At 44.1% G+C, this 15,342-nt stretch overlaps 1 protein-coding gene across 3 annotated transcripts in view; it reads right to left on the bottom strand.

Moving 5' to 3' along the window:
- SUGCT (succinyl-CoA:glutarate-CoA transferase) overlaps window positions 1-15,342 on the bottom strand; it is a 667,680-nt gene that overhangs the window by 373,066 nt on the left and 279,272 nt on the right. For all 3 annotated transcript variants that reach the window (XR_011167603.1, XM_069084394.1, XM_069084395.1), the window contains one exon: window positions 11,117-11,219. Coding sequence is in view for 2 of the 3 variants with exons in the window: in XM_069084394.1 (XP_068940495.1) it covers window positions 11,117-11,219 (103 nt within the window). In the remaining variant the exon portion in view is untranslated. The remainder of the gene's footprint in view (window positions 1-11,116; window positions 11,220-15,342) is intronic.

The raw sequence follows: 15,342 nt of genomic DNA, 5'->3' as shown, positions 1-15,342 counted from the left end.
TGCTTCTTTGTCTATTAAATGAGGACACTGTGAATTGTACTGATAACTGAGGTCCCTTTCATCTCATTGCATGCACTGCCTCATCTAATCCCCACAAAAAACTCTAATCTGGGTGTTACAGATATTATTAATCCCATTTTCCAGATCAGGAAACAAGACTGAGAGCTTAGGTGACGTAGGCACAGTCGCATAGCTACCAAGTGTCAGTCACTGGACAAGCCAAGCCCCTCCTGCTTCCTGGTCAAGTTGCTTTCCAATATGGCATGCCCCTCTCAGAGCCCAGGGATGAACCAGCATTGGCCTCACCCAAAGAAACAAGACTCAGTGACGGCTAGTGAGGACCGTAGAAGCCAAGAGTCTCATGGCCCCTCCAGTTACATATTCCATTTCCTGGGCTGGTTCTCCTCCTAACCTTGAGGCCAGCTTAGGGACCATTTCTTCCTGGATGTCCCCTCTGCCCACCTACACACCCTCCAAACCCAGAGAGCCTGAACAAATGTCAGGGACTTATTCAAGCTCCATTGGTAGCTACTTATTAACAGGGTAAGGAAGAAAAAAGGAGATAGAATGCTGGCCTTGCTGTTGGGAAGACTCACCCATCTTCCAGAGTTCAAATCCAACCTCAGACACTTACTGTGTGACCCTGAGCAAGTCACTAACCCTCTCGCCTCAGTTTATTCATCTGTAAAATTAAGCTGGAGGAGAGGACAAGCCACTCCAGTATCTTAGCCAAGAAAAGAATCAGTCACAAATGAAACAACTCAACAAAGAATGAGAAAACCATTTGTAGTTTGGGTTTTTTGTATCTCCAGAACATAGTAGGCATTTAGTAAATATTTACTGAGATACTGAAGACAGGAATTAGGCTCCATTTTGCACAATAGAAAACTCTGATATTTCTGAGTATTTAAAGCACCACTGATGTCTAGAAAGGACTCCTTCTGTTGTCCTGTATGTCCCCCATGTCCACCCATTTCAGCAGAGGTGAGTTGTCAGTCAACACCCACAAAAAATGCAGCACCTCTTTCCTCTCCCCTACCGTTCTATTCTCGCCAGGGGCCAATGAAAAGTGTTATCCCCCAGAGGTAGAGAAAGCAGGAGAACAATGAATGAAACCCAGTCAACTCCCAAACAACAACATAACAAAATGGCCACAGTATCGTCCTTCCGTGCGTGGTGACATTATGATCTCAGTGACTGGCAACCCCCTCCAACAATCCTAATACACCCCTCGCCCATCCTGTGCCCCAGCTGCCCACAGCCTCCTGGTGGACAAGAGGATTTTCTTTCATTTCCTGAACAGTACATGGGCGCCGATGGGCTAAATGGCCAGTCTGTCAGTTTCTTCTGACTTGGACTTTATGAGCAGCTTCTATTCTTTGCAATTCTCACCTCTCTGGGGATTTCCCTGATGCCGATTCTCTCTCATGAGTCTCACTTGAACATGTTTGGCAGCCTCCTCACCCACACCATGAGTGTCCACATTGGTCACCCTTTGGGTGATCTTCAAAGAAAGTGATGGTGCCTTTTACAAATAAACTCTAACTCTCCATGCTTGTGTTGGTGTTGGGAAGATGTTGACAGTACTCAAAACCAAGGCATCCCCAAGTACAGAGAATAGCCCTGCTTGGTTTCCATTTGCCCACCTCTTTGAAGGAAACAAAGAATTTCTGTGAAGAAGTGAAAGAGTTTTTTGGCCTGAATATATTCCAGGTTTGGTTGAAGTCCAACATGACACTCCATCACCAATGCAAAATGTAGTTTTGAAAACATAAACTGCATATGTGTAGTCACCGTTGACGAATAAGGGTTTGGCTTTTTTTTTAAGTAAATGTCTTTAGCAGTGGAATCTTCAGATGTTCTCAGTCACCAAAAATTCCAGAATCGCTAAACAAAAAAAGATGAAAATGCCCATGTGTCTCTTCTTCATCAGGGAGGAGAAAATGAGGGATAACTTTACACATTCAATTTACAAATTGTGTTTAAAAGCAAAGCCTTTTGTAAGGGCTCAGGACAAATTTTTACAACATTTAGAATATCTACAGCTATTTAGGGGATCTTAGAGTGTCTTTATTTATTAATTTGAAACCTCTCATCTGTTATTTAAAGGCACTTTTAAAAAACAAAACAAAACAAACAGGGGGGATAAGGGGTGGGGTTTTTTCCCATTAGTATAAACTCAGTGAAACTTTCAGATTAAAAAAAATTGTAAATGCCCTCCAAACAGAGATTCAATGTTTTCTGAGCAAAGGTCACCTTTGGACTTAAACCAAGGATAGATCATCTGTCCCGGCATGCTCACTTTACAAATGAGAACACTGAGGCCCAGACACTTTAAGCATTTTGTCCAAGGCCACACAGGTTCCCTAAGTAACCAAAGGCGGGATTCAAACCCAAGTCTGTTGCTCATAAATCTCATGCTTTCCATTCCTCTTCATGGACTCATTTACACCCAGAACGTCAAGACTGGAAAGAACCTCAGAGGTGTGTAGGTCCAACTCCTGACAAATTCGGGAAAGCCACCCTTAGTAAGTCCTCAAAGGGGTCAGAGAGCCTTGGAGCTTCTGAAGCAGGCCGTTTCCTGTCTGGACATCTCTATCTTTTAGATAATTTGTCAGTCAGTCAATAAACAAGCATTTATTAAACACTTACAGTATGCTAGGCCTGCCTGCTTCCTGCAGACCTCCACACTGCTCCATGCTCTGGCCTCTGTAGTAGGAATTCTTCCTTGTCTTAGCACCTTAGCTAAGTGCTGGGTGCCCTGCCCAGTCTTCCCTCCCGCCAGCTAAACACCCCCACTCACCTCAGTGATCTTAGTCCATTCAGTGACAAGAGACTTCCCTAGCTTTACACTCATCTGACCTTGTTCTGAGTCATCTGTGCCCCTCCCAAAGCGTCCACCCGAATGTCCTCTCCTGAGCTAAACAAGTGTCCCAGAGGCAGAGTCGTCCGTCGCCAGCCTGGCTGCTGATCCCTGAGATTCAGCAACTGAACCCCAGGGCAGCATCAGCAGTTCTGGCTGCCATGTCCCAGGCCAGTGCCCGACTTTAGTTTAGTTCTGAGTCCACCAAGCATCTTTGGTTTTGCCGAACAAGCTACTTTTCAGCCACATCTCCCTCCTCATCATCAATATCTGAAATTTGTTTTTTGAACCCAAGTGTAGGATTTTACACTGACCTCTCTTTTTATTTCAGTAATTCACACAATTGCCTTTTTTTTGACACACAATGAGCCTGGTGTCTCAATCTTTATTTTAAGAACAAAAGTCTCTCATGTGCTCCCTCTAGTATGGGGGAAGGGGAGGTTCACTTCACATCACAGACCCCTTTGGTCATCTGGTAAAGCCTATGGACCCCTTCTCAGGACCACTTTTTAAAAATACATCTACAAAGGAAACTACTTATATTTAAATACAGTTATAAAAAAAATTATACCACTCTGTTAAATCCCACTATTGCAATAGAAAACAATCTCCTTGCAGGCAGGGATTCTCTTAGCTTGTCTTTCTATCTCTAGCACCTGGAATGTGGCAGGTCCTTAATAAAGGCTTACGGGTGGACTGACACACCACTTCTTCAGTACACACAGTTCTAACAGCATTTATGAAGTACCTATTATGTATAAGGCACAGTGTTAGGACTTAGGGATAAAAAGACCAAAGTGAAATCATCCTTGCCCTCAGGGAGCTTACTTTCTACCTGGGGAGAAACAATTTATAGGCCTACAAGTAAAAACAAAATAAATGTGAGGTATTTCAGAGGGAATCAATTTCCACTGAATCAGACAAGGCCTCTTGGAAGAGGTGGGGAACCCCAAAGAGAACCAGGGCTTCCAAATGACAAAAATGAGGATGTGTGCAAAGGTATGGAGACAGGAGATGCTGTCTAGAGGCAGCAGTGATGAGAACAGAGGGTTTCTAAAGGGGAGGAACCTGGAATCAGCCTAGAAATAGAGAAAGACAGACTGTCCCCACACCACAGTTTTGTCTGGGTCACCATAATGGTAGGGATGGAAAGGACTCCAGCCCCCTCAATGTACAGCTGAAGAAAGTGAGGCCCAGGAGGTGAAACAGCTTTTCCGCTACACAGGTAGCAAATGTCTAAGGTGGTTTTTTGGCCAAGGTCCTCTAATGGAAGATCTGGGGATCTTCTCATTAAGGTTTTAAATGTCAAGCAAAAGAATTTGTAGGTGATCTCAGAATCCCTAGAGGATCGCAGCCTTTATGGTATCATAGACCCCCTTGGCAGAACACTTTTAAATGTGTAAAATGAAATATGTAGGTGTATAAAGAAAGCCAATTGTGTTGACATGCTGCTAGCCAAAAAGTCCATTAAGTTCTTAGACCCCAGCAAGCACCCCAGTCCTAGAAGCAACAGAGAGTCATTGGTGATTCCTGAGCAGGGCAGTGGCGAGGTGAGTTAGGACCACATGGAGCCCTCAGCTATCCTTACAAAACATACTTCTAAGTGTGGGCATCACACAAACCAACACACATCCTCAGAGATGCAGGGAGACCTCCATCTTTCTCTACTGCGGCTGCCAGGGATTCCTTCTAGTCATACCCCATGACCTCAGGTCTGCATTATATGTCAAAGAAAGTAATTTCCAGGGGGATCCTAGGTGAACTTTTAATTTTGCTTCCCTTGAATCACCTTCAGTGATCAGGAAATACCATCTAAACAAACACTAACCACCCAAAAAAGGCCAAGTCATTCAGGAGGTGACAGAAAAATGATTTGTTTTCTGAGGAAAACCTGACAAACATCTCTGGGTCCCTGAGGGCTTTGAGGGGCCCCGTCTGGAGTGGAGGAAGTTTTTCCAGACCCCACAAACATTTCACCGGGATGTGCTAAGGCAAAAGCTCTCCCAGAACTCAAGCTAGCCTGGAGAGTCATGAAAGCTCCAGCTCCACGGGCCTCCGCAAATAATGAGATGAAAACAAGGGATCGTTTCCAGTGAGCCCGTCTTTCAATACCTACCCCAACAAGCCTGTTTGTTTCTATGGCCTACTTATCCCATCCTAGGAGGATCTGCTAAAGGAACTTGCTTGGTCTCCCAGAACAGGAAAAGGACAGTTTCTGTAGCGATGTTAAATTAATTTTTATGGTGAGGCGAAGGCAGGGAAGGGCCGTTCAGGGATGGCTGGCTGCCACCGGGTGGGGTTTTGTTTTGGTCTTCTCTTAGCACTTGCAGGTGTTTGGCCCGAGTTACCATCAGGACCAGCTGCAGCGTTTCAGCTCTGATATTTCCCTCCCCACCGCTTCTCAGAAGTCATGCACCAGGCCGATGTCTCACACCTGATGATTTCCACTTGTGTGGTACCCTGGAATGCCTCTTTGAAATCATCCCCTCCTGTGACTCTCACGGCCCGCTCCTCCCCAGTCCCAAGGACACTGAGGACAAAGCAGGAGGACTAATAATAGCCCTCTTTCTCTCCCTTCCTCTCTCTCTCTCCCTTCCTCTCTCTCTCTCCCTCTCTCTCTCTCTCTCTTCTCTTTCCTCTCTCCCCTCTCTCTCCTCTCTCTCTTCTCTCTCTCTCTCTCTCTCTCTCTCTCTCGTTAGAAATGTGTGTGTGTGTGTGTATGTGTGTGTGTACATGTTTGGAATTGGTGCTGCTTTGTCTTTCCATCTCCAGAGTCTGTGGATGTTGCATGGAGGGCAACAAATGCATATACTGCAAATTCCAGGAATGCATATTCTGGGGCTAAGCAGGGAAAGCTGGATACATGTTGTCTTGTTCTGGTGAAAAGAAATTGATTGATGCTCCCAAGGCCTTCCCTCCAGCAAGCGCCATACCTGGGTGGACAGGAACGTGAACTGTTCCTATTCAAAATGGTTTTCTCTTTTAAGATTGTTTGGTGCGGAAAACCTCAGACCACAAGGCATTTCACTCTCTTGTTCCCAAGGGCGCGTTAAAGAGAATCGCAGTGAGATCATTGAGTGAGTGCGTTTTCAAAACTTTTTAAGAATTCCTTTAATGCCCTGGATGAAAAGAACATATTTTAAGCAAAAGAGAGCTGGGGGGTGGGGGGGGGAATAGCCACCAAGGGGAAAAGATGAGCTCTCGGCATCAGCCTGCAGCAAGATTACTTGGGCTGGCAGGACTCAACCTTTGCAGAGCCTCCTGCCAGAAGGGGAAATCCGAGGGTCTCTGAAAGTTTGCATGGTGAGCTTTTCCTCAATGGCCTCCGACTGCCAGAAAGCCAATATCCTCCCTCCCCATCACCTCCCACCACCCGCCCATCACGCCCTTGATGGACTTAGCAGTGAGGACGACTGTACGATTCATTGTCACAACACAAGTGACTGGAAGCACATCATCAACAAGAAAAACACAGACAACTTTCCATCCATCTATGGAAAAATGACTCTCTGGTGCCAGGGCTGGGACCAAGACGTCATCCCCTCTGGCAGCTCAATTAGAGACAGCTACAGCCGTTAAGGGTGAGGAAAATGACTCTTGGGGTCAAGGCCATAGGTGCTGCCAGCCAAGTTCACTCACAGAATTATCCGTTCTTCCAGGTGGAAGGGACCTCAGTGAACATCCAGGCTTCCATTTCACAGAGGAGGAGACAGGCTTAGGGAAGGTGTGACCTGCCTCAGAGAGTCACCCAATGAGCCAGTGACAAAGCAGGGCCAGCACTCTGGCTACTCTGCTAGTCTACAGACAAAAAAGAAATATAAAACAGTGGAAAGAAGGTCAATCACTCCCTTCCTGGGCCTTGGTTTCCTCATCTCTAAAATGAGTAGATTAGACTGAAAGGCCCTTAGGTTTTATTCCTCTAAAATGACAACCCTGGAAGCCTGAAGTGGTGCTCCAGGCCACATAGCACCCGCGATGAAGCCAGCAGTCTGGACAGTGGCACGACTCTGAACACATCCCTGTGCCTTGTAAGGTGCCATTGGCACCCTCTCCTCGGAGCTTTGTCTAGCATTTTCCAGCTTTGCAAAGCAGAACAGGACCCAGCAACACGAAAAGGACGCTTGGGTTGACTTTTTAAGACACATTCAAGGGAGAGAGAGGAGATGAAGACCCCAGAACATCAATTCCCCAGAGGTGAAGGCCCCTGAATGGGTTAGGCAAGGCCACTCCATGGATGGCAGAGACGACAGGAGATCAAGGTTCTTGGGACAGCAGCAGAAAGGGGAGAAGGTCTGAGCCCCCCGTTAGCTCCCTGTCCTAACTAATTATTCTTGCTAACGAAGTTACAGCATGACCCCTCACCCCATCCCAAGGTGGTCACTGTCTGGAATGTGAGCTCTAGAAACATTCTAGTTTCTCAGAAGAAGGGCAGGAGGGAATCAAGGGAGAATCTTAAGTGTTTGTTGAGCTAAACTAAAATAACTTTTAAAAACCAGGGGAAAGAGACTTTCAGTAATTAGAAAGGATGAGGGTGGAGATGCTCCCTGGCACTAAGCTTCCAGATGTGCTGCCGTCAGAGAGGTTCAGCTGCATTTTCAGTTAAGCCCCGCTGGCCTGAGTTGAGTTGTAGAAAGGCTTAAGCCTCGGTTCACACAAGGAGATGAGTAAAGGATGAGGGTGGCCAATGATAATCCTCTCCCATGACCTCAGGGTGGCCACCAAGGACCGTGACATCACCCCCAGAGCACTAGGTCACCCCTCCCCACACAGTTATTTCAATGAGTAGCTCTTAATTGGGGGATAGGGGTCTCTCCACCACTTTGGCCCACTGGAAACCTTGCAAAACTGATGACTAAGGGCATGCCTACAGGACAGTGTCCTCTGGGCTTCCTCATCCATGCAGAAAGTCTAGCTTCTATCCCACCAAAAACTGAAGGAAAGAAAAAGCAAAGAATGCTGATCTGATGCCCTACTCTTACTGAGGAACCGAGGTAAACATCTTCAACTCAACATTTTCTCATAACATCAATTTTCCACACATTAATAAAAATGCTTCTGTTTTTCTCTTCTCAACCTCTTTTAGCTTTTTTCCAAACTTTTTTTTAATGGAAGGATCAAAACTTTACAGAATGATTCTATACAGCTCTGACCAATTCCAAGAACAGTCCTCCACCACCCCCACCCCACCCCCAAAAAAGGCAGTAAGGCAGATCAAGTAGATGGAAGACTGAATCTGGAGTCAGGGAGACAAGGATTCAGATCCTACCTCTGATACTTAGTATTTCTGCCACTCAGGTAGGGGGACACAGGGGAGTGATCAGGGCATCCCCCATTCAACTGATTTTCCTCTGCCCTGGTGATGCAAAGCAAATTAAAAACAAGTGTGAGGTACTTCCTCATACCTATTAGATTTCTAATAGGACAGAAAAGGAAAATGACAAATGCTGGAGAGGATGTGGGTAAAATGAGATACTGATGCCGTGTTGGTGGAGTTGTGAACTGATTCAACCATTCTTTAAAGCAATCTGGAAGTATGCCCAAAGGGCTATAAAACCATACATACCTTTTGACCTAGCAATACCACTAGTGGTCTGTATCAAAAAAATAGATTAAAAAACAAAAGGGAAAAGTGCCTATATGTATGGAAATATTCACAGCAGTTCTTTTCTGATGGCCAGGAGTTGGAAATTGGAAGGATGCCCACCAATTGGGGAATGGCTGAACAAATCATGCTATGGGATAGTGATAGAAGATTTACTGTACTGTAAGAAATGACGAGCAAGATACTTTCAGAAAAACCTGCAAAGACTTTCATGAGCTGATGCAAAGTGGCAAGTGTTGGGTACAAAGTAACAGCAATATCATAAAATGATCAGCTGGGAATGACTTAGCTATTCTCCAATGATCCAAGGCAACTCTGAAGGGCTTATGGTGAAAAATGCTCTCCATCCCCAAACAAAATACTGTTGTGTCTGAATGCAGACTGAAGCATATTTGTTAATGTTCTTTATTTTTCTTGAGGTTTTTTTTTGGGGGGGAGGGTCTATGTTTTCTTTCACAACATGACTAGTATGGAAATGTTTTACATGACTACACATACATAGCCTATATTGAATTGCTTGCCCTCTCAATGAGGCAAAGCGGGGAGAGAATTTGGAACTTGAATTTTTAAAAATAAATGTTAAAAATTGTTTTACAAGTAATTGGGGAAAAATAAAATACTAAATAAATTTTTCATAAAAGAAATCTAATGGGCAAGGGAGGGGTGAGTGACCACATTAATGAACATGGAGACAACTGAAACTACTTTTGTCTCTTGTGCATAATTCCTATTTTGAAGAAGTGTGAGAGGTTGGGAGGGTCAGAGAAAGTGATCAGTCCTCCATCGCTTTGGTCATAGAAGCTCAGGAGCCCTTTATTTCAACTGACACTATGTATAATTGTGGTAGGACAGGCCCTGGTTTAGGGGAGAGTTGTTTATTATTATTGTCTTTATTTAGGTTACTGCAGAAGAGACCCTTGCCTTTGAGCTAATTTAATCAATCAATGAACATTTATTGCATATCTATTACATGCCAGGATGAGCTGAATAATAAAAGTAAATGCTGCAGTGGGGTCTAGTGAGTTATCACTTTAGAAGTTCAGAGACCTCCTAATCTGAAATTTACAAGGACAGATGTCCAAAGACCTTCATAATTTGGCCCCTTCCTGCCTTTCCAGTCTCTCTCTATCTTCTTATCAGTTCTAGCTACCTTCTTCACCTCCACACACCAGGCCATGCAGTGACACCAGCCTCCTTACTGTCCCTCGAACAGGACACTCTTCTCACTCGGTCCATGATCCCTGGCTGTCCCTCCTGCCCTTCATCCCCTCTGCCCCCTGGCCTCCCTGCCTTCCCCAAAGACTCAGCTTACACACCACCTCTCTGGAGGTCTTTCCTGGTCCCAGCTCTGTGACTGAACAGAGTGCCTGGCCTGGCACAAACATAATAAATGTTTATCGATTGGCTGGTGGATTGATTGATGTCACTCACTTTTCAGTGTCCCAGAAAAATGTATCATTTTGAGAGAGGCTGCTTCCTCACCTCAGAAAGTCACAGGACTAGACCGAGACAAAAATAAAAACAAGACTTTGCTGATTGTTTCTCTTCACTGGCACGAGCACCAGAGAAGGGTAAAAACCCACTACTCAGGAGTTAACAGAACACACACTTTCCACCTCATCTCTGACAACTGCGAGCAAAACAGGAAATACCAGTTAAAAAAAAGTATGAATAAAAACCTAACTTCCACAGAACTGTTGAAAACCAAAGCATGGCCCCTAGGAAAGTAAGGAAGTGGGAAAATGGACCCCACCTCCAGAGTTTGGGAATGAATAGCATACTTTCAGCCAGTCTAAGAAGAGTCAGCCAGCACAGGCCAACAATCCTCTCCAACAGGTCTGTCCCATTATCATGAGTTCATTTAAATAAAATCCACAGTCACACAGCAACCCCCCCCCAACAAAGGGAAATGATATCATGTTGGAACAATCCATCCTAAAAGTTTCACCAGAGAATTTAGAAGAACCAGAAACGAGAGTCTTACCTTCCTTTGTGAGACTGCACCAATACACCCACGAAAGGACTCAACAATTTATAAGAGAAAAAACGAATGAGTTATTGCAAAACAGAGAGTGTGCCCCAAGTGATGCACTCAAACCTCTGGACTCTGAGTCCCAGGGACCTTATCTCTTTGTTCCCTGGAGCCAATAATCAATGGAAACTCATTCCTATGTGGTCAAAGCACTCCTCCTGAATAAGAGAGATTAATCAATGCCCCTAATCAGCTTTCTGCCCATAAAATTAATTACAGCTTATAGTCCACATTTTACAATATTCATACAATGTTAAATAGCACATTGCTCAAACATTCACAAATTTCAAGTACCAAGACATAACACCCCAAACAACTGAAACAAGTTTGGGAGTAAGGGGCAGAAAAAGGCAAGTCTGAATCACCACCTACTGTCCAGTGCTACCAAGAAAGACACTCGGCCTCTGATGGGACATGGGAAATCCTCAATGTACTCTCACTGATTTCAGGCCACAGATTGATTGCCTTGCAATGAATGACCACGTTATCAGGGACAGTAAATTCAGAGACCGTGACATATTTCTAGGAGTTTTCATTTGAAAAGAGGAAAAATCAAGGATAAATTATTCTTCTCTCCAAACCACATTTCAGTTCACATCCAAAGGTTCAAACAACAAACCTGGGGTTCAGCAAACACTTCGCGCATGCTGTTGATCGGCCCATATGGGATCCCACTGCCTTCAAAGAGACGGAGCCAAGTGCCGGTCGTTTCCTCAGCAAACCTAGGAACAAATAAATTAAGGAATGTGCATCTCAGTTCCCAGTTCTACAGATTGTAAACTCCAGCCCCAGGCCGCCTTCCTCTGCAAGCTACAAGGACAAGACCTTCTCACTTGGGAGCCAGGCCAGCTTTAGAGTAGGGAGCCTTGTTACATTTTTAAGGATTTCCCTGCCCCAGACAGATGCCACACCGTCTGAAATTTCATCATTAGGGACTTAGTCCTTTTAGACACAGTAACGTAGTAAGCCAATTCCACAAATATTTTTATATTAAGCTCCTGCTAAGAGAAAGGCCCTGGGCCAGTACTGGGCATCGATGTAAAGGGCAAACATAGAGTCCCTGACTTCAAGGAGCTTACATTCTGCCAGGGAGATTAACACATGTTCACAGAGGAGTAAGGATCACAAAAACAATTCACCCTTGGATAAACTTGAAAACATGCTAGACACATGACCTCACTGGGTTCACACAAGACCCCTATAGGGAAGGCCATGTTACTTCTCTTCTCATCTTAGAGATAAGGAAACTGAGAGGTCATTTCACCAGGGGATGAGATGAGGAATCAAGTCCAGATCTTTCTAATTCCAAGCCCATTGCCCCCCATTGTCTCCTGTCTAATTAACATGACAAAATTTAATTACAGACAGAAAGACCAACAAACAGCATGACTGTATTAATGAGTCACCAGGCTTTTGGTCATAACTTTACCCTTAATAGGAGAAGTCCCAGAAATGTGAGAATATTGAGCAGCAAAGGTGGGTGTTGTCGTCCAAAGGGATGATGAGGGGCAGAAAGGGAGAAGCGCATCTCAAAGATGAAATAAGGCAATTTTGCTTAAATTAGGCTTATTTGGGAAATGTTGAGGTCAAGGCTTAGGGAGGAAATATTTCACAACCGATTTTTAATTCATCTCTTTATCTGGGATTGATGCAACCCAAAACAATTAGCAATAATAATAAAATGGATAAAAATAATACAAAAATAAATGAATAAGTGGTTTCATACTGATCCTTAATTGAACATTTTTTTAAAAATATCCTTTATTTTAAATTTTTTCTTCTTCTTCCAAAACAAATGGCTATTATGCGGCTAGACCATAATCCTTTGTTTTATTGTTTAATCTCATGCAACTGTTTGAAAGCATGACTATTTTTTCCTTTTTCCTTCCAGAAGCTCCAAGGCACATCGGAATTAACAAGCCCAAGGCTTTTTGATCTGAGAGCAGCCTCTGCAATTGCTGGACGTGGTGCTCAGACTTTCCAGGCTGTGCTAGCTTCAGGTGCATAATGATTGGGGGGAGGGGGGACTTAGTGTGCTTCCGGTGCATAATGATGGGGGGGGGGAGGGGGGGGGGGGGGGGGTGCCGCGGGAAGTGGAACGACTCAGTGTGTTCATTATAACCAGAGGCCAGCACGGTATTCTGTCTCCTCAGACCATGGATCTCCTGCTCAGACTTAGAGGACTGCATTTTGTCTCCACTATCACATCCTAACAAGCACTAACTCAAAATGTATAAGGAAATATGTGGAAGATGGAAGCAAAGATCCCTAAATGAGGAAAGATACCAAAAAAAAAATGTCAGAGACAAGAAAGCAAAAGCTGAGCTTTGCCAAAGATCTACATGTGACAGAAAGGCTCATCTCACACAAAGAGAAAATCAAGGAAGAACTGATGTGGGGAATCAAGGTGTGAGGAAGGCTGGAGAGAAGGACAAACCACTCAATTCTTATTTTGCTTCTGTTTTCTCGACCACAGAGACCAATTTTGAAACTAGAAAATGTAGAACATAATTTTACAACAAGAAACTCAGACCAATACAAGAGAACAAATGTAAAGATGTCTATCTGCTTGAGCCCAAACAGACAACATCCCAGGCCCTGCTGAGAGCATATGGTCATGTTGCTGCTATGTTGGTGATCTTTAGAAATCACGGAGAATGAGAGAGGCCCGTCATCTGTGCTACCCAGTTTTTATAAAGAAGATGATAGTAGATTCCCCCAAACAGTTGATAGGTAAAGTTCAATTCCTAGACAAAATAAGAAAAGTCTAGAAAAACATTATCAAAGGGATAGTTTCTTAATAGTTGGAAAGTGATACTGTGATCATTGGTCAAGAGGAAGAATGAGGCTGTGTAGCAGGCAGTGGAAAGACGACCAAACGAAGTTAGAAGACCTAGGCTCCAATCACTCCTCTGTCTGTATGAGCTTGGGCAATCCTCATTTTCCCCATCTAGAAAAGGTGAGGAGTGAATTAAATCACAGAAAGTCAGAATCAGAGCAAATATGAAAAGGATATCAGGGGTTAGCTAGTCAAACTCATACCAGAAAAAGAAATTCCCTATACGGTATACTTGACGAATGGTCGTCCAGCCTCAGGCTTCCAGGGAGGGGATATCCTACCACCACTCAAAGACGCCCATTTCACCTCTGGACAGCACTAATTATTATGCAGGTATTCTTTACATCAAGTCTGCATCTTCCCTATAATCTTCACCTACCTGACCTGCCTTTCCTCTTCATTCTGCTCCTTGGGGGCCCCCTAATACCTCACAGCTCCTTCCAATACATAAAGACATCGATCACCCCTCCCCTGAGTCTTCTCTTCTCCAGGACAAACCTCTCCAGTTTCTTTGACTGGCTGTCATATGGCATGACTTAAGGCCCTTCCCGAGGGTGCCTCATCTGGACATTCCACAGCTTTTCACTGTCCTTACTAAAGTCACAACTTGAACCCAACACTATTGTCCAGGTGTGCTCTGACCTCTTTGTTCCTGGACACTTTGCTTCTCTTGATGAACTCTAGACTACACCTACTTTGGCAGCCCATATCACACTGCAGACTCAAATTGTACTTGCTGTAGAATTCAACCCAACAAGTCGGTTTTGTTTAAGACAAACCCCTAGCTGACCATACCTCCTTCTTATACTTGGGAAGTTGATTTTTCAGAGTCAAGTACAGCACTTTAGAAGTATCCCTACTGAATTGCATCTCACTGGATTCAGTCCACTCTTCTAGCCTAGGCTACAACTAGCCCAGTGTTCTAGTCACGGTCTATTTGGATCTTGAATCTGGCATTCAGTGGGTTAGTGATCCTTCTCAACCTTGTACCAACTATAAATTGGATATGTATGTCACCTGATGCTTAGTCTAGTTCAATGACAAAAATTTATATTAGCACAGGACCAAGTCAAGATCTGTGGGACGTTGCATGGGTGCCTCTTTCCATGTGGATACTGAACCATTTAGGTCCTCTTTGGATCTAGTCACTCAACCAGTTTCAAATCCACTGGATCCCTGGGGGAAGTTGCTGAAAAGGGTTGGCAAGGATGCTGAAGGAAAGAATTGAGCGAGGAGAAAGGAGGAAACAAAAGCATGAGCACAAGAAGAGGAAAAGTCCATGTCTTTTCTGGAGACTAGAGCAAAGATGGACAAAACGGAAGGTGACAAAGAAGGGATCTGAAGTGTGAAAGGAGAATTCAACCAACATTTTCTGCATGTTCCATAATCTCAACTTGTTTTCATTTTAATTTCTCATTAAAACAAAAGGCAAGACTTTCTATTAAGAGAAAGGGCACAGGAGATGATGACCAAGCTTTGAGGATGGAAGGGGAAAGGTTTGGAGTAAAATATGGTAGAGAGTCCATAAGGGAACAAGAAAAGGATTACTGTGCAGCATGGAGGGCCCAGGTGATATTAGACAACATGAACGCAAATAAAATTAGCACCATTTCATTACTTTCATCAGAAATGTTCAGTATCATGTAAGTGGAAATGGAGAAGGCAGATGGTGGTATCCCAGGGCTGAGTTTGAGAAAATATGACTAGCAATAGAACATGATAGCTTATAATTTTATGGCAGCTGGTGACAAGTTGGGTTGAGTGGAATGGAGTTCAAAAGACCTAAGTTCAAATGTGTCTTCAAACCCTTACTAGTATTGTGACCCTAAACAAGTCACTTGACCTCAGTTTGCCTCAGTTTCCTCAACTGTAAAATGGGGATAATAGCAGCACCTACCTCACAGTGTTGTTGTGAGGACCAAGTGAGATAATATTTGTAAAGCACTTAATGCCTGGCACATAGTAGGTGCTTTATAATTCTCTCATTCTCTGTCTCTCCCTCTCTC

This window comes from Petaurus breviceps, unplaced genomic scaffold (genome assembly GCF_028583685.1).
Source record: "Petaurus breviceps papuanus isolate PSGF00001 unplaced genomic scaffold, PetGlider_PUasm1.0 174, whole genome shotgun sequence".
NCBI classification, from domain to species: domain Eukaryota; kingdom Metazoa; phylum Chordata; class Mammalia; order Diprotodontia; family Petauridae; genus Petaurus; species Petaurus breviceps.
This window is presented reverse-complemented; position numbering and strand designations above follow the sequence as displayed.